We start from the raw sequence: 18,968 nt of genomic DNA, 5'->3' as shown, positions 1-18,968 counted from the left end.
ACCTGCCTACTCCCTTTCGCGGCTCGAACGAAAACGAGACGGAAAGAGAGACGCGCGGAGAAACCTCGTTACGAGAGACCGTGCTTTGCTCGAGAAACGGACTCGTCGAAAGAAACGGAGCATCCGAGAGAAAGAGTGGGAGGGAGTTACGATGACGTTGACGGTGACGACGACGATGACGACGACAGTGGCGGCGGTGGCGATGCTGGTCGCGGTGCCGGTGACGCTGGTGAGAGAGAAGCGGAACGAAGAACAAAGCGAAGAAAGAGGGAGGAAGGGAAAAAACCGTACCGACGATGGTCCAACGAGCATGGCCAAACCGAGCAAAACGAAACGTCTCGCTAGGGTATAGAACAACCACATTCCATCGCTACCTCGCGCCATATTTGAATCTTTCTCGCTGCCCCTCTCCAGCCCCTAGAATCTCCTCGTTCCGTTTGGTCCCGTTGCCGGTTCTCGGTGCGAGCAAGTTTGCCCGCGTTCGTCTCCCTCTTCGGAGTCGATCGGTCGTTCCCTTTTGGTCTCCTTCGGTTCCTTCCGTCTCGTCTCCTTTTTCGTCGATTCTCGTTATCCTTAGCCAGCGTTTCGTTCGACCGCTCGTTCCGCGAAGTTCGCGGTGCCCTTTCGACCCGGGTACCCGTACCCGATGAATTCGCGGCAAGGGCGGAAATCGCGTACGATCGCGTGCCGAGGGGAAACGCGATCGGCGCCGGTTCGAGGCCGCGAGAGAATATCGCAAAGGGGAAAAGTTCACCGCGAAACGGTAGCTTATCACCGTGGAACGGACCACGTCGCGCAGTTTTCGGGCTCGCCGTTGGATGGCGTGACTTCTGTCGTTTCGCATCCACCGACGGAAGCTGGCGTATCTCGAGGCTCGCGGTCCGAGCGATCGCTGTTTCGAAGGAACGCGCGACCACGTAACGACGGATTCCCATTGTCCTCGATACCGTTACCTTTCGATCGCGTAAACCGCGCGTAACGAGATCGATCGATCCATCGAATCGTTCGTTCGGGTATCGGTGGCCGTAAGATCGAATCGCGGTCGATCGTTTCCGAAAGAGCGTCGCGGAGGGTCTCGGTTTTCCCACGGTCCACCGGACTGTTGCGCGCTCTCTCGCGCTCTCTCGCGGTCTCTCGCGCGCGCGGCCCTGGAATTCCAGGTCGCGACGAACCAGGAACTCCGCCGTGGTATTATTTCGCCGGAGAAGAAGACGGTGCAGGTGGTAGGAACGCGGATATTTTTCTCCCTTCTAAACGACAAGGTTCGATCTCGCGAACGAAGCAACCTGTTGAAACGCGTCCCGTCGCTCGGTCGCTCGCTCGCTCGCGAGGCAACTTTCTTCGATCGCGCACGGTCGGCGGTCCAGTCGCGCGGGGTTAAAAATTGTACCGGTCGGTCTAGAAACGCGTCTCGGGAGAAAGGAGGACGCGCGGTGAGAATCCAACGCGAAGGAGGATCGTCGGCGCGGATGGTCGTCGGAAGCGGAAGATTCGCGATCCGGGCTCGAGCGAGAATACCAAAGGTCGAAGCGAAACCCGTTCCCGCGTTCTCGGATCTCGAGGGATCGCCCGTGAACTTTGCGTTCGAACCGCGCGAAACGAGGAAGCGACCGGACGTAAGAACACCTACGGGCGATAAAAGTAGGGAGGGTGGTGCGAGTTGCGGGGGTGAGGTTCCAGATGGTAGCGCAAGACCGCTCGTATCGCGACGGTGACGGCGATATAGGTGAGCGTAGTCGTGTCGGCGGTCGAGTGTGCGGGCGGGCGTGCGGGCGTGCGGGCGTGCGGGCGTGCGGCCGTACGGTGGGGATGGAGCCGGGTGTCGGTGGGGTATCGGAGGGGCGGGGCCCATCCTTTCCTTACTGCGCACTTTCTTACCCCTCCGCTGGTTCGCATTCAACCCTCGGCACGATCGGCGTTCGCGAGCACAGTTCGCTGGTAGGAAAAGGCGGCGGCGCGTGCTGGTTTCCTTTCCGTTTCTGGTTCTCGGTGCGCGCGTTCTTTCTCCGTTCATTGGACCGTCGTCGATCGCGTTTCGGGTGGTGCGTGCGTGGGTGCGTGCGTGCGTACGTGCGTGCGTGCGTACGTGCGTGCGTACTTGCGTGCGTGCGTGCGTGCGTGCGTGCGGACGGGCGGGCGTGCGTGCGCGCGGGCGCGCGCGCGTGTGGGTCGCGTGCGCGCACGGTGCACGCGTTCGCGCGACAGAAGACGCGAACCTCGGGTGCGCGTCCTTTCGGTTTACGTCCAGCGAGCGCCACGAGGACGCCCGACGCGTCGCACCACGGATATCGGGACACCGACCTCTCGCGTTTCCGGCCAGCCAGTCAGCCAGCCAGCTAACCAGCCAGTCAGCCAGCCTGCCAGCCAGCCAGCCAGCCAGTCGGCCAGCCTCGCCCGGTCGTCTTCGCGCGTACGTACGTATTCGCGAGAGATTCGAAAAGTTCGTGTTCTCCTCGTTCGAAAGGACCGTTCGGGGGATTTCGCGGCGGTAACCGATCGGGACACGAAACGGGGTTACGAAGCTCCGTGCACCGTTTCGGTTGCTCCCCGTCTCTCCTCCACCGACCGTGCAATACTCGGCGTTCGGTTGCAACGGATCGCTATCCGATACCGCCACCGTCGCTGTTTCGCAACCCTGGAGAGCGGACGATTCTGCGTTCGCGGAGAAACGTGGGCGGCGCGGTTCTCTCGCGAGGGAGAGAAAGCCCGGCTCGAAAGGCACGAGCTCGCCTCGAGGGTTGACGATGGTACGGGGAACCGCGATCGAGTCGCCGGATCGGGAGAAGAATGTCGTCGTCGGCGAGCAAGGGCGAGAGGGCGAGAGGGCGAAGGGGGTCAATGCACGCGCGGCACGGAATCGCTTCGTACTCGGAGACTCGGGCTCGAATCGGTGATCCGGTACGTTTCGTCTCGCGATCCACGCGCTCCGCGACGTGACTCAGCTTCCGGATAATTGGATATTAACCCGTCCTCTTCGACCTCCGCTTTTTCCGTCGACGTCGACGATACCCATCGATACCACCGACTGCATCGTTTGCCCTCCTTCTCTTCCTCCTCCGCCTCCGCTGCCTCCACCTCCTCTGCCTCTCCCTCTTTCCCCCTGACTCCGACTTGCCACTCTTCGTTCGCTCTTCGCCCCCCTCTACGTTTCTTTTCCAGGAAAAATGTAGACGCCACGATTGCGTAATTAACCGAATGCATCGTGTCGTCGTTTCTCCTCATCGGAGGTCGCGTCGATTGTTCGGGACGAATATAGTTCGCGGCGCTCCGCAAAGGCTACGCGAACTCGTAGTAACCGATGAGTAATCGCAGTTTCGATCGATCGCGATGCCTCTTTTCGTTTCGAGCGATTCGAAGGTCCGTCGTATCGGTCTTCTCGACGACCACGGCCGCGACGACGACGTCGTCGAGAACCAGACGCCCCGCGTCGCTGCAGAATTTTAATGGAAAGGTTCGTTCGCGCGAAGACCCGGTTTCGTTTCCCGTCGATCGGTCGCCGCGATTAGCGCTCGATCCTCGAAGGTCCGTGGAATTTCTCCTATTTTTTTTCCCAAATCGCTTTTTCGTGTTTCGCTGGATTCGTTGATTTCACGAATCCCGATCCAAACGAGGTCGATTTTCGATACTCGAAAACGAGAAAAAAATTCGTACGAACACCGAAATCGCGTTTGTCGTATTTCGAAATCCTTCGCCGCGACTCGGCTTCGAGCGAACAATTTTCGGTTGGAAAATTGTCTCTGGCTCTCGGCGTTGGTCGCGGCTGGCCGTGCGAGCGGCGTTTTCGTAATGCGCGTTGTTCGATCCGATTCTCGAAAACCACCGATGAACCACCGCGCGCGATTCTTTAGCGGTAATTTCGAGCGCTTCGCTCGTTGAGAACGGGCAATGGCTCGCGACGCGATCGCTCCGAAAATAAGTCCACTCGGGTCCAACCGCGACTCGACGCGTTCAGAAACAACCCGAATACGAGCTAAAGACGCACTTACCGAGTAAAATGCGCGAGCGCGCTCTAACCGCGGGAACGCGACGACCATAGGAAGCGCGTCGGTGCGCCGCGTTCAATCGCTTTCTCGAACGGAGAAGTTGGATCGGGCGCGACGGTGCTCCGTTTGAGTATGTTGTATCGCGCGAAAGCACAGAGTAGCTTCGAAAGGGAAGCGAACGTTTCTCGACTCGTTTCGTTTGCGCGCGATCTTCGTCGCGTCCGTTCAAACCGAACCGCTCCGTATCGTATCGGCGAGCGAGGGATCGAAGACGACCGGAAACGCGCGAACGCAGATTTTCCGTCGTCGACTCGTCGACGTTCGTTCGGTCGAATTTCGAAAGGGGGAATTCTTTTCGCGATCTCGGTGCAAGCCGCCGGGGGCGGCGTCGAATTTGCGGAATCCTTCGAGGAAGCTGCGTAGTCGCGAGGATTTTCGCTCCGAGCTACGGTATCGAGTAATTGCACGGCGGTCGAGAGTATCGCCGAACGATGTGGCGAAAGATTTGCCCGTTGAAACGATTCGAGCCTCCGCGAAACGAAATCGCGGCCGGTCGTTGTCGCGAGGACGAACGGAGCCCCATTCGTGGTTCGACGTTCCGAAAATATCGCCCGGGACGACGCTTCGAACGAAAACGTTTCCAATTGTGGGAAAAATGACGCGTTCCAGCGGCGCGGTTGTTTTTTTTGTCCTCGAAAGGTCGTTTAGTCGGATCCGCGGAAGCGTGAGAGAGCGCCGGGCGAACGCCGTACACGGTAATCGCGTTTAGAAAACGTATTCCGAGCGAACGCTCGGGTTACGGAACACGGCGGAGAGCATCCGCGCTGGCTAGGCATGTGGCAATGTTTTGGTCGACATCGATCGACCACCCCTTACACTGCGGCGTAGTATCGTACTTCCTTGCTTCTCCCGCCCGGTGTTCGCCCACCGCCCGCATAATCCACCCACGCCCTGGTTCGCTCAACCACCCTTGCGCGGCAGTGGCTCTCAACGGCGAACGCGAACCACCGAGAACCGAGTCGGTTCCCTCGTCCTTGGACGATTTCTCGATCGTTACGCGCGCAACGTCGTTTCTTATCCGGCTCGCGCGAGCTGTTCGCAAATTCCTCGCCTCGCGTTCATTTTCGATGATCGTACGAGGGTCGGTGGTTGGCGCCAAACGGGACGTTCTACCGTAAAAACGCGAACCGTTCCACCCGTTCGTTGGCGAATTTCGACGCGTCGCGCGCGAACCGATCGTTCCGACTGATTCGAATTTCGAGCGCGGTTCCGGATCGCGAATCGCCTCGAACGCGATCGGGCGATCCTCTATGCCCGGTTCGCTGTCGCGAAAAACGATCGCGGCGCAGGCGCGATGCACAGAGAGGGAGAGACTCGGCCAATTGGAATTTGCATCGCGGTCGCCGGCTCGGCGACCGAATAAACCGCGATTAATTTATTCGTCTGTCGGCGCCGGCAACGTCGTTGCCCGCGGAGAATCGCGCTCGCTCTCGCTGCCCGAGAAACGACGTTCGAATTCTTCCCGCGACGGAGCACTGCTGTCGGTCGGCTCGGAGGCTGCCGAAAGTCGACGAACCCGAGCGATCGCCACCGAGCGAACTCGAGTCGGGGACTTCGCACGGTTTCAGTGGTTCTCACGCGAGTGCCGCGTCGCGATCAAACTTTCGGTCGCGTAGGGCCGGGGTTCATTGAACGAGGGAGCGGTACGGGGCGGTGCGGGGCGGTACGGTGCGGTGCGGTGCGGCGCGGAGCGGCACGGTGCGGCGAGGACGCGATCGTTTCACGGTTTACGGTCGACGCGCGCGCTGGATGCTCGTATCGACAACGTGGGATCGTTTTGCCCGCGAAACGGCTGGCAATTTCGAAACGCTGCGGCCGCGGGAGCGCGAGCGCGAGCGCGAGCGCCGCGGCCCGTCACGGTATCGAAAATCACTCGACCTCGTTACGGTTTTCCGTGGAGAAACACGATGGCGGGTAGTATCGATCCTTGGACGGGCTACCGAAGGTCGATGGATTTTTTCGTTTCGGTCGGTTCGTAGTCGACGTGTTTTCCAAGAGGAAGGAAACTTTGTTCGTCGAAAGGGCGGTCGAAGGAGGCGACGCGTGGGTGTTATTTCGGTCTCTCGGTTTCCTCGATTCGATACGGGCCGTTCTCGCGTCGAAGGGCGTTGCGAAAGAAGTTGGGGTTCGACGAGATAATTGGACGCACGGCCGTCGAGGAACGCGACGAAGGGAGCTCTCACGGAGAAGACGCGCGCGCACCCTTTCCACGCGTATCTTCGTTCCGCGCGTAATGTTATTTGTACAACGATAGGAGACATTGCTCGTGTTTGTCGCCACTCAAGACCGGCATTATATCTCGTTACGTTGGCTTTTATCGCTCGCGGCACTCTGGCTTTCGAAACAAGCGGAGCCGTAACGAGTCGGTACAAAAGAGGAAACGAGAAAAGACCGAGGTAATCGCGGCACCATCGGCACCGCGACGACCGAACCCTCCCCCCGGAAACGACGATAACGAGAGGACCTCGTCCGGGTCTCGTTTTCGCGCCCGCGAACACTTTTCTCCGAGTTTCCGGTTCCATCCGCGACGAGAGACGATCGCGAAGATATCTTTCCTCGCGCGGCGCGTTCGGCTTCGACCCGCGAGAAGAAGCAACGGGGGAAACCGAAGCGGATCAACGGGCATTTCTCCGGCGGTCGAGTTCGCGTTCCCTCGCGGAACCGTGAACCGAGCGCGATGTGGAGCGAAAAATCCGCGCGGTGGAGAGAAAGCGAGCAGAGCCGAGTCCGCGCCGTTTCGGCGAGCGTGGCGATGAACGGCCGAGAACGAACCTTCTCGTAGGACGCGTTCGAAGATAGAACGCGGACCACGGAGAGAGGTACGAAAGAGTCGGTAGGCGGTGGCGGCAGCTGCCAGGAATGCGCGAACGCAGACCGCGTCTCGAGAGCGGTGCGCCGAAGCTGCGTACGGTTCGTTCGTTACCGCGTCGTGCTCTCGATCCGAGCGCTCGACGCAACGACCAACGAGTCCCTTCTTCGGACACTCGGTTACCCATCGACGAAACGGAGAGAGACGCGTGCAATCAGCGATGCCACTTTCCTCCTCTTGTTAGCTACTCGGAGCAAATTCCCGCGAGAACACCGGGAAATTGTCTCTCGAGCGCGTCCCTCGATTCGTCGCGTTCCGAAACGTCGTTCTTTACGTTCGGAACCGTCGAAAAAGGAGGACGGCTTCGGAGAGACGCGACTCGACTTTCGATCGCGCGACGAACGATTCGAAAAGTGCACGAGGCGGCGAGGCGGCGAGCGAGCGGGTGGGAGCGGGTGAGAGCGGGTGGGAGCGGGACGGAGCGTCGGCGCCGGCGGAGCGGCAAACGCGAGTACAAACACTTCGTAGTAGAACGTAGCCGCGCGGTGAATGAAGCCTGTGGCCCGTGCATCCCCCGAGCCCGCAGCTCTCTCCCACCCTCCGCGACCCGATCGCCGCACCGCACCGAACCGCACCGAACCGCACCGCACCGTACCGCACCGCACTCGACCGTCTTCTTCCTTCGAGCCCCGCGCTACCTCCGAACCCCGATGTATCCATCTTCCTCGTTTCTCGTCTCGCTCGATTTGCGTACTCGTGCACGCAACGCGGCCAGCTACGCACCTGGAGGGACGCGTAGACGCCTCTCCGAGACCTGGAAATTCCTTTCCGAATTTACGGTAGATCGGCGGTAATTTACGGCGTCGGTCGTTTCGATCACCGTCGATCCGAGCGAAATTCGTTCTTCGATCGAGTCCCACTCGTTCGCGTCTCGACGAAACCTCGAGAACTCGACAAAGGAGGGAACGGGACGCTTCGGTGGTAATTGCGCGTTCGAGTCCGCGCATCGCGTTACTTTTCAACCGTTCCCGAGTCTCCAGGGAACTCCTATCCGCGAGGTGGTCGCAGTCGGAGACGAAAGCGAGCGCGGGTGTTTTCGGCGAGCCGTCGCGAATCGAAAAATCCGGCGCCAGAGACGATAGGCGCTGATCGAGTCGAATCGATTTCAATTGGAAGGTTTCGCGGAGGTTCGCGTCGCGCAGACGTCGGCGGCAATTGTCGCTCGGTTCGTAGTAGCGACGAGGCTCGTCACCGGTCATCGTCTCGTTGACCGGGGGAGGTAAGAAGAGGCGGGGACGGCGGAGATTCGATCGAGCGGATCGGTCGGTACCGGCGCGCGTGCTGCCGCGTATACGGCTCGGATGACCCCTTCGTGCGCGGTAAACGAATTATCGCTCGTTACGAAGAAAAATGCACCTTCGATCGAATCACGGTACTTGACCCTAGTGTCATGGTAACCAGAACGGTGTTTCGCAAGCACGCGTCCGTCTCGACGGTCGGCTACTCTGTTTTCGAAGGTACTTAACGAGGGAACTCGACGCGCTGCGCCGGATCGTCCAGTTCGAACGGGTTCGACGATCGAACCTCGCACCGCGCCGCACCGCACCGCACCGTTAATGCGATTCCGACTCGCGTACGCGCACGGCCCTTACCGACTTGATCCTTTCTCGATCGTTCCCATCGCCGCGGGCTCTTCGAACCGTCCTCTCCTAATTGGATAAAAAATCGTTTCGTTCCGCGACCGTCTCGCGAACCGCGTTCGGAAACCTTCGAAAACGATCCTTTCCGTCTCTGCCGAACGTTACCGGCAAAGAAGCCGTACGAGGAAGTTGGATCGGGCCACCGTCTCCGTAGGGAGTGATTACGAATCGCGAGGTTACCGGATCTGTTGCTCGAGAGGAAGGAAACAGGCTCCACTTTCGGGGGTAGAACGATCCTCGAAGACTCTCGCGTCGGGTGGTCTCGTTTGGTTCGTTCGTTCGTTTCGGAAAAAGCCTTCGACCTCGCGATACCGCGAGAAAAGAACCGAAACGAACCAACGTACTCGCAGATCCTAGCTTCCCGCGGAACCGAGGATTCGCGTTTACATAGTCGACGAATCGTTTCCCTTCCGTTTCACCGGAAAAGCGGTACTCGCGAAAACGGAGCAACGATTTCACGGGCCGGTGGAACTGATATTAGATCGTCTCCGGCTATAAACCGTAGAACGAACCGACGCGACGAGTTCGCGGACGCAACGGACGGAGGAAACTCTCGAGGATCGAGAAAGTTCGCCCTCTTCGTTTCTTCGAGGGGATCGCGAATCCGAGCTGCGACCGACCGAACCAACAGAGAATTTACCGTTCCGTGTTCCACCGAATATCGTAGTAACCGTTGCGGGGGCGCGAAATTGATACGGGCCGAGAATTCTCGACAGACTTTATCCGGCTCGCGAATCGAAACGTCGAGGAAAACTACCTTTCCTCGTTTCGTTTCGAGTTTAGTCGTTCGTTCGAACGCGAGCAACGAGGCGATCCGTAGCCTTTGTACCCCGAAAACGTTTCTTAATCGCGCGAACGCGCGTAATTATCGTACTCCGCGAGAGATCGAGCAAAGCCGGAACGAGAAACGGCTTTGTGTTCTTTGAATCTGTACGTACGCGCGTTCAAACGAACGCTCGAATCAAAAGCGAGAAACGCGCCCGCCCGAACGAACCTCTCGAATCGAGGACGATCGCTCGGAGAGGTTCGCTCGCGCGCTCTTCCGTTCCGCGGTTTTCCAATTTTAGCCAAATTTATAGGCCGCGAGAGTCGTCGTTTGTATCGCCTCGTAACCGGTCGCGAGGAGCTCGACGAGAACAGCGTCCTTCGTTTCGTTCGCGATCGCGAACTCTCCCGGTCGTGGTTAACCGGACGGAAAAATTGCGAGTACACGGTCTTTCGTGAAAAAACAAAATAAATTATTCGGCGGAGAAAAAGGTGAACGAAGAAGAAGAAAAAGAAGAAGGAGAAGAAAAAGGAGCTCTCTCGTTTGGTTTCGCGGTGGATGGTACTTCTATAAAGTAAGAATATTACTCGTTCGGCAGGGAGCGTAAAAGAAACTCGATTGCCTTCGACCGCGTGGAAACGTCCACCGGACGTTGCATGCGCGTTTCTCGCTGCCTCGCTCGCCGAGAACCGAGTTTCGGATCTCGAAGGTCGTTCGCGAGTCTCGCCCCGGAAGCGACGTCGTCCCTCCTTTCTTTGGAACGATCGTCGCCGCGACGTCGAACGTCACCTCGTTTTACGATCCGCTTACCCGCTGCGTCGACGTCGCGAACAAACGGGGAACGGGAGAAGAATTCGAGAACCCGAAACTTTCTTTCCTCTTGTTTGCTTTCGAGCGCGATATCGAGTACATCGAGTTTACGAGTGAAAAAGGGTCGCTGACGCGAGCACGGTTTTCTGATTGCAGGACGATAAACGAGTCGGACACCACGGGCGAGGAGACGAGACGTCCGGAAGCATTTACATCCGCCTCGTCTCGCGGGTATCGCGGCTCTCGCGATCGAGATACGAAGAAAGAGAGACTAGAGACGGTGGAGGAAACGCGCGGTGACGGTGGCGGTAACGGCGGTGGCGGTGGCGGTGGCGGTGGCGGCAGCGGCGGCGGTGCCAGCGAGCTATCGATAATCCTCCTCGCGAGGACGAAGAAGACGCGCGGTTCGCGTCACGAGCGTAGAACGAGCCCCGTGGCATGATCGCAACGAGAAGAAGGAGGAGAAAAAGAGGCAGAAGAAACTCCACGGAGCGGGCGCGCGCGCGCGCCCCAGAATTCGACATCCGCCGCGAGTCGGATCGAGCCTCGTCGAGATCGCGAGCGGATCGATCGATGGCGTCCCTCGACCCACCGACTCATCGGTATCGTCTTTGCAGCGTAACCGGCTGATATTTACCGCCGAATTTTCCAACGGATCGGACCTCGTGACGACCAACCTCCAGAGATGCTTGCGATTTCGGAGCGGTGCGCGTTCTGAGCGGCGAACTTTCGACAGAGGAAACCCGCCCTGGGAACCGAAACATCCCGAGTTCGAGGAAGACGATGACCGACCACCGGGAAACGGTCGTTCCGATTTCGCTCTAGATCGGAGAACGTTTTGCTCGCAAGATAGAGCGTCCTCGTCGTCGTCGTTGCCGTCGTCGTCGTCCTGGCGAGTACATCGCGAGGAAAGTCTCTCGTTCCCGAGGAACGAAAGCATGAAGTCAGTGTGGTGCACGCGCAGCCTCGGTAGCGCAGCGTCCGAGCTCGAGTCGCTCGGCGCACCACCTCCGGATGTTTACGCGACAACCTTCGTCCATCGTTCGAACCTCGACACCGGGACGACCACCGTCGCTACCACCACCAACACCACCATCACCACCACCACCGCAACCACCACCACCATCACCACCACCACTACCACCATTGTCGCCACCACTACCACCACCATCACCACCACCACCACCACCACCACCACCACCACCACCACCACCACCACCACCACCACCATTTGCCACTGCCATTGTCCGTCGGGTGGTGGCATCCTCGAGTACACCGACCCGTCCCATTTTCTCGCGTCGACTCGCGGCTGCCGGACCACCAGCTACGACCTCTGCGATCGTCTTCGCGGACGCTGCGAGCCGCTGGACCATCGGACCACCGACGCCGAACCCGACGCCGACCGCGCCATGACTCTGTCCAGGACGTTCAAGCGCGGGGGCTTCGAGAGCGCGGGATCCTCCTCGAAGACGTGCGCTTCGAGCGTCGTGCGGTGGAATCCGCGAATCGAGAGATCGTTCCGCTGGACGATGCAGAGGCAAACGCCAGCGTGGACGATTTTGTTCCTATTGGTACTCGTGTTCCCCGCTCTCGCGGACCATCAGAACGGAACGTCGAGCGGTTCCCCCAAAGAAGAGGGAGGTGAGTCGCGAATCGTATTAATTCTGTACGACGAAAGGTCGCACGATGTCGCGAACGGTCGATGCACCGCGCGAAATATCGTCGACCGATTTCCTCCAATTCGCCCTGGTAAAACGAAACCTACGTACAGCGCGCTCTGCGCGAGCGTCCTCTTTCACCTCGGGGCGTTCTTTCGTTCGAGGTCGTCCGAGCTCTCTTCGCGACTTTGAAAAACGATACGCGCGAGATCGGGGGTCGACCGCGAACGGCTCGGCTCGGCTCGGCTCGGCTCGGCTCGGCTCGGCTCGGCTCGGCTCGGCTCGACCGAGAGCAGTTCGCAACGATCTACCTACCACCTTCTCCGCCGATCGCTCGATCGCGCGATCGCGCGCCAACTCGAAACTGGCGAGGTTCGAGGTATCTTTTCCCGCGATACCGAATACGAAGCCACGCCCCCGTAAATCGGTGCTCGCTTCGCTCCGATCCTCCACGGAGAAGAAATTCGTACTCGCGGATTCGAAAGAGGTCCCGTTCCCGCGGAGACGTCGCGATCGCTCGAAACTTTCGAGCCAACGAGACGAAACGACCCTCGGTTACTCGCCGACCGCGCCGCGATCTCCACCGAGAAAATACCAGACCCGCTCGCTACCCTATAACACGACCGTAACAACTTTGTCGTTAGCACGGCGTGTACCTCGATTTCCCTTCTTCGCCCGCGAGCGCGACGGCGAATCGCGAACGTTTCCTTTTACGCGGCTTTCGACCGCTATCTCGCCGAGTACGCGACGACTCTCTTCCCCTCGTATCGCCGATTCGCGACGAAAGTTTCTCGATGCCGCGTATTCGGCGCTCGAATTAAACTCCGGAAGGTCTGGTTGTTCGCGCGGATTCTCCGACGCCAGCGCGAATCGAGCGTCGCGATCGACGCACCGGGCGTTGATAAATCCGCGCGAACGACCAGCGGTGGGACGGCTCGCTAATTGGTAAGCGAGCGTCGATGCGAACGCCCGTTAAAATCATTAGGCGCTATAAGCGGCGAACGGAGTTTACGTTTTTGCGCAAAGGGGAGGAACGAACCCGAGCGGAAGCACCTACGGACGCGCGTGCAATTAAAGCGGTCGAGCGAAAACGCGGATTATTCTCTTCGCGAATACGGGACCGAGTCGAGCGCGCCTCCCCTATTTCGATCCTCGCGAAAATTTCAACCAGCTTTTCCGCGGGGGAAATTATTTTTGCCCGCGGGGATGGCCGGGGAAAACGCGCTGCTCTTCGGCTTTCGCGCAATTTCCCTAAAAAACTCGGATCCGTTGTCTTCCCCGCGACGAAATCGGATCTTGGATTCGACGAAGTACTCGAAACACTCGTTTCGAGAAAATCGGAGTCGAGCGAACGAATCCATCGGAAGGAGAGTCGATTCGATTCGGTTCGGAGCGGGTATGCAAATTTCGATCACTTTGTCCAGGTTTCGCGGATTCGCGCGGCTCTGGAACGGAGTACCGAATACGATTCCCGTGTGCGCCAACTCCGTTCCCGATTCGCTCGAGCGATAATTGGGTTGTTACGGGATCGGAGGCCGGCCGAGCCAAGAAAATCGAAAACGGCGACCGGCGGTCGACGGAACCTCGTTTCCTCCTCGAGGTTCTTTTCCTCGCTTCCCCGTGCGCTAGCGAGCGAAGAATCGACCCGCAACCCCGTTTCGTTCCAAGTCGGGGAAAATTGTGCGCGAACGATCGTTGAATTTTTCCTCGCTCGTATTTATCTTTGCCGAGCGACGAACAAACGGATCGATTCGTTCGTCCATTTTGCGTATTTATCGCGAAATTGGCGCTTTTTGCGAGCACAGAGTACACACGGAGCGAACAGAGATAAAAAAAGGAGTTGGGTAAATAGCGAAACGCGGCCGAAATTCGATCCTCGTCGAACGTATTCTTGGTTCGGCTCCGGCGGTGTTGTTTCTCGTCGAACGGAATTCGTTCGGTCGTGGAACCAAAACCGGTGTCAGTTGGTTAAACAGGATGTTATTTTCAATGTGCTCGTCGACGGACGGGAATGCAAATTGCTCGTGGCTGTTCGGTTCTCGTGGATGGGCGCGCGTGGCCACGCGCGCTACCGAGTCTCGCCGATCCTCTCGAACGCGGCCTCGCGCTCGTCGAGCGGAAGTACGTCTCGGCCGCGAGACACCTACCCTCTTGCCCCGGTGTTTCTTCCTCCTCTCCCCGCGACGTCGTCGAAACATCGCAAATTTTCCAATTTCCTTCGCGTTTTGGTTCTTCTTCCGCCGATTACCGAAAGTTTCTCGAGACCTCGAGACGAAGCTCGTCGCGTCGAACGCTCGCAACGTATTTGGAAATCGATTCGAGAAGAAAAACGAGTCAACGTACGGGACGATCGACGGCGTCGCGCAAATTACGTCGCCTCGATCGAAGCTACTTGCCGTTGAACAAATACGTTCGGTAATGGACCTATTTATTCAGTGTCAACAGGTTGAACCTCGTCGAGATACTCGATATCTTTGGAAGTACGCGGTCGCTTGTTTGGACAGCTTGCGGCTTCGACGACTGTTTCGTTTTCGAAATTCTCTGCGCGACGGTGAGCAAAGAGGAGAAGGGGGGATAAGAGGAGGAGAAGGAGAAGGAGAAGAAGAAGCATCGAGCGATCGGAACGCAGCAAAGTCGTAAAAAGGAACCCTAGGAAACATCGGACCGACTTTGTTTCCAGCGAAGGGAACGCGACGAACGTTTCCGCGTCGTTCGTAAGAGCGCGCGATGGAAATTTGGAAATTCTTTCGACTCGAAATTTTTCGTCGATACGGTAACGCGTCCAGCGGTTTCGTCGTTGGGCGCGAAAAGTTTTCCCGAACGTTCGCCTGGATATCGGCGCACTCTTTTCATCGGTCTGTTCGTTTGGTTTCTTCTCGCGATCTTTCGGAAATTTCGATCGGCGCGAGACGATGGCCCTCGTACTTTTCGAAAACCGTGGTAAATATAAAGTACCGAGAGGCTGACCGTTGTCGCGTTCGAGTCGAAGTTGGCACGCGATCGCAGTTTCTCGGCAACGAGATCGTTGTAACCCGGAGTCGCCGGTACGCGAGATTCCGATGGTCGAGGTGTCGTTGGCGGTTTCCGGTTCGGGGAACCAACGCGGCTCGTCGATCGATCGATCGACCTCGAACGCCGAAACGAGTCGACGCGAACGTGGACGCGGTTTTTGTCGTCTCTCTCTCTCTCTCTCTCGAAGAGAGAGGCATTCCCGCCGCGCAAGAAATTAATAACGTCGAACGCACCGGCGCGTTCCGTTTCGTCCGGGAAACCGAGTACCGCGACCCACCGAGGAGATCGATTCGAAACGCTCTCGGTCCTTTTGAGGACGAGAGAACCGTTACTCGGTCCTGGGAATTTCGTCCCTCGATCGGTCCGATTTCCGACCGGATCGCTACTTCCCGAACAAGCTCGATCGATCAATTACGTTCAATTAACGGTAATCGTATCGGAGAAGCCGTTCGATTCCTCCGCGGGCCGTGAGGGGTTCGAGGGTTCCCACCGCTTCGACCGAGTTTCCGGCCGAGATCGAAAACCGCCGCGTTTTATTCCCTCGTCAAGTTTTTCGCGACGCGAGGGTTGTTCGTTTTCCAGAATTTGGCGAGATTGTAGCACTCGGCAGCGTCGAATACCTCCAAAAATAGAGAGACGAGGAAACGCGTTAACCCGCGGTTATTTACGCGTACTCGAGTGTCGTTGTCCCGTCGACGCTAATTATACGTTCCTGCTCGAAAGGCGAGCTCGATTTCCGGCTGGCTCGTCGGGGACGCGAACTCGCGCGAGCGCGATCCGAGCGATACGTCGATCGTTCGAAATTACCGCGAGAAATTGGAAGGAACGCTGGCCGTAACGCTGCCCGAACGCGAACCGAACGCGAACCGAACGCGAGCCGAACGCGAGCCGAACGCGAACCGAACGCGAACCGAACGCGAGCCGAACGCGAACCGAACGCGAACCGAACGCGAACCGAACAAAGGAGAAGAGAAAGAGCGAGAGGGTGCGCTCGCGGCGACGCGACGGTCGGTAAGCGATTCACGTTCTGGAATGCGGCTCGGAACGAATTCAGGACGTCTTTGTCGCGAGCGGCGTAGTCCCACGGCCCACATTCCCTCGTTTTCGTGCCGCGCCACGTGTCCCGACGATCGCCAATGATCGCCAATTGCTCCGGAGCCTAACGTTCGAGCCTCGCCGTCTTCGATCTCGGTTGCGCTTTCTTGCGGTTCTTCGTTCGATTTTCGAGGCGACGAGCTCCGTTTTTTCCTTTACCCGTTGCGGAAAATGGCACCGCGACGAGCGAATCTCGATTCGTTCCGCGTTACAATTTCATAGAAGATCGTGAATCGCGTCGGGCGACGAGCGAGCATTTTCGAGGAGCGGGGGCGATCCTTTGGTCGTTCTCGAGTCCTTGGGCGTTTCGATTTCGGAAAGATGCGTTCCGTTGGTCGTCCGATACCGCGTCGGGCGTCTTTTCCCGGATCGCGGGTCTTCTCCTCGCGAGATTCGAAAGGGCTCGCGAAGAGCGAGTAGAACGAGGACGAACGATAACAATTTGGAGAGGGCTCCGCCTCGTTTCGGCCGCGGTCGACTCGGTCCCGCGGTCCCGCGGTCCCTCGGTCCCTCGGTGTCTCGGGACGTTGACTCCCGACGCGGGCGTGTTCGAGTAAAACAACCTCGGTTCCCAAAGTGGAGCGAGACGCGGACGAATCCCGCGCAGGATTTACCCGCGGAATAATTAACCGAGATAATTGCCCTCCGCTCGGTCGTTTTCCTCGCTGCTCTCGGTCTACTCGTAAATTTTCCATCCGACGAGCGCTCGCCCGTTCCGTTTCGCGATTGGACGCGTTTCATTCCTCGGGCCGAAAAATTCGCGCACTACCGGCCGTGCCGTTAACGAGCTCGAGCACCCTTCGCCTCGAGGGTGGTTTTTTTCCGAAATTGGCGGGCAACTTTTCGACGAAAAGGTTTCGAGAGCGATCGAAGGTATCGAACGGTGCGCGACGTCGTTGGTCGTCGGTCGTTGGAGCGTAGCCATCGAAGCCACCCCTCGTGCGCGTTCCCCTCGAGCGACGGAATCGACGTCGAGATTGTTTCGTCGCGGGAGTTACTCGCGTCGAAGGTATTCTCCGTTCGGAAATCGCGGGACGAACGAGGGAGCCTCGTTCCGGTATCCAAGGAACGCGCGAGGAGAGTTTCATCCGGCCCTACGCGGTCATCGTCTGGTCAAGGTCGACGACCCCGTTCGCGGCGATGCGCTCGCGCAGAAATCCGATTAATACGCGCCGAACGCGTTCCGACGAATCGATCTCGGGGCTCGTCGATGGCTCGCTTCTCATCGAGGAAGGTACTCCTCGCGGTACTCGATTTCTCGGTAGTCCTGGCGAGCAGTCTCTTCGAGTCTGCGATTCGAACGGGCTCGAAAGTAATACCATTCCGGTGGTTCGAGGCGCATCCGGGGACGATGAATCAGCGGATACGGCCGGTCGAGCATTTTGGCTCGAGCTCGCCCGTTTCCGCTTCCGATTACCGAACGCCGAAGGAGACTCGCGTCCGCGCGTAACGCCTTTTCGTTCTCGAAGCGTTCGACGCCTCGGATATCGAGTTCCCCTCTCGATAGGAGTCGTTGGACGATTCGCGAATCCTACGCTCGGGGCGTCGTTTCCCGCGGTAACCCACGCGTCGGTTTCGAACGGAACGTCGAGGATTTTTTCGTCGCGGAGACCGGTCGAGCCGACTCGTTCGACGACGATTTTACAGCGATGCCCGTCGCGCGTATCCCGTTCCCCTCCGGCGAACGAACGCGAGCGTAAATTCCGACGCGGATTCGAGCCGCAAGTACGATCCGTGCCGTACCGTGGAAACGTCGATCCTCGCGCGACGTTCGCGAGACGACGAACGCCCGGTACGAATCCTCGATGGTATTCGCGCGCGTAAATGTTAACCGGGAGACCGTTCGTCCTTCGCGAGGGTTTCCGTCGACCGTTCGAAACGAAGGAAAGAATTCTCGTCGATCGCGAGGCGGGCCCTCGTCCTCCCGAGCTCTGGAACTCACCGAGCCGCGAGGAGGGAGCATCATCGGGACCGAACGGCTCGGCCGAATCTCGGATCGTAACCGGTTCCGATGGAACGCATCGAGTGGCAATTTGTCGGAACAATGTTGTCGGCGAGAACGCGTGGTTAGGCTCGCGCGACGCGGTCCTCTCGCGGATCGTTTCCGAGGACCGGTTTCGCGGAGGGCGAAACGCGTTTGGACGGTCGGGGCGCGAGGAGAAGAAAATTTCGGGCAACCGATGTCGAAAGATTTGGGGAACTCGATCGTGGAAACGGAGGCGCGTCGGTATCGGTAGGCTCGCTCGCGCAGGCCATCCGAGTACTTCGGCCTTTGGGTGAATGGCTAATAACCTTGAGGAGAGCGTCTGGAATGCGGCGCCCGTTGCAACTTTTTAAACTGGCTTGCGATCCCCTCCGACCGGTCGCCGGCGGTCGATGCGGTCGCGGCCGGCGTTGTCGATCGCGAACGGGGCGTTGCAAGTTTGTTGCGATTCGCTCGCCTCGAGTCGAACACGACCGAGGCCGGCCGAGCACGACCGATCGACCGGATGGACTCTCCGAGGAGAGTCTACGTGCCTTCGAGTCGCTTACACCTGCTAACGACGCCGTTAATAGAACCGAACCACTCGGTGTATTAAGGAGAACGTAAATACCCGGACATCTCTCGGGCCGGGAGCTAGCCGACACGGCGAATTCCTCCTTTCTCTCTCTCCCGTTCCGCCGCCGCCACCGCCGCCCACCTCCCTTCGTCCCGCGCGGCGTCGATCGCGGGACCGCACACCGCGTCGAACCTTCGCGCATCGCTGATCCGCGTTGCAACTTTGCCGCACCGGAAGGGAATCGAGACTCTTCTTTCGCGTCGGTGAACGACTTTCGAACGCGAGCGAGTCCCTGGGAATCTCGAGGTACGCGGCCGAGTCGTATCGCGACACCTCCACCGAACTCCCTACGGCGGGCTCGCGATCGATTTCGGAGAATCGAGTCGCTCGCCGGGATCGCGCTCGTTCCTGCCGAAGGGCCCGTGGTCGCGAGTCGCTTCGCAACATCGTCCACTCGCCGGTGTACAATTAACCAACACGCGCGAACGACGCTGCGCTTCCCGATACATCGTATCTTTGTTCGAGCCGCGTATCG

At 58.8% G+C, this 18,968-nt stretch overlaps 2 protein-coding genes and 1 long non-coding RNA gene across 5 annotated transcripts in view; 2 read left to right on the top strand and 1 right to left on the bottom strand.

Annotated features, from left to right (window-relative positions):
• LOC143151184 (uncharacterized) overlaps positions 1–18,968 on the bottom strand; it is a 157,509-nt gene that overhangs the window by 101,384 nt on the left and 37,157 nt on the right. The window lies entirely within an intron of this gene.
• Positions 1,470–10,570, top strand: LOC143151423 (uncharacterized). Its single transcript, XM_076320523.1, has 3 exons — positions 1,470–1,711; positions 1,754–2,410; positions 10,285–10,570. The coding sequence occupies exons 1-3, from the start codon at positions 1,470–1,472 to the stop codon at positions 10,568–10,570; spliced, it is 1,185 nt and encodes a 394-aa protein (XP_076176638.1).
• The window catches only part of Inr-2 (insulin-like receptor-like), a 21,809-nt gene continuing 13,319 nt past the window's right edge, over positions 10,479–18,968 (top strand). The window contains exon 1 of one of the 3 annotated variants that reach the window (XM_076320847.1): positions 10,479–11,769. In XM_076320847.1, coding sequence (XP_076176962.1) covers positions 11,067–11,769 — 703 coding nt within the window. In that variant the 5' untranslated portion in view covers positions 10,479–11,066. Of the gene's footprint in view, positions 11,770–14,388; positions 14,727–18,968 lie in introns of those variants that run through there. The other 2 variants (XM_076320848.1, XM_076320849.1) reach the window with 2 other exon arrangements.

The sequence above is a fragment of the Ptiloglossa arizonensis genome, chromosome 9, assembly GCF_051014685.1.
Source record: "Ptiloglossa arizonensis isolate GNS036 chromosome 9, iyPtiAriz1_principal, whole genome shotgun sequence".
Taxonomy (NCBI): Eukaryota; Metazoa; Arthropoda; class Insecta; order Hymenoptera; family Colletidae; genus Ptiloglossa; species Ptiloglossa arizonensis.
Note: the sequence above shows the minus strand (reverse complement) of the source record. Positions and strands in the feature narration are given on the sequence as shown.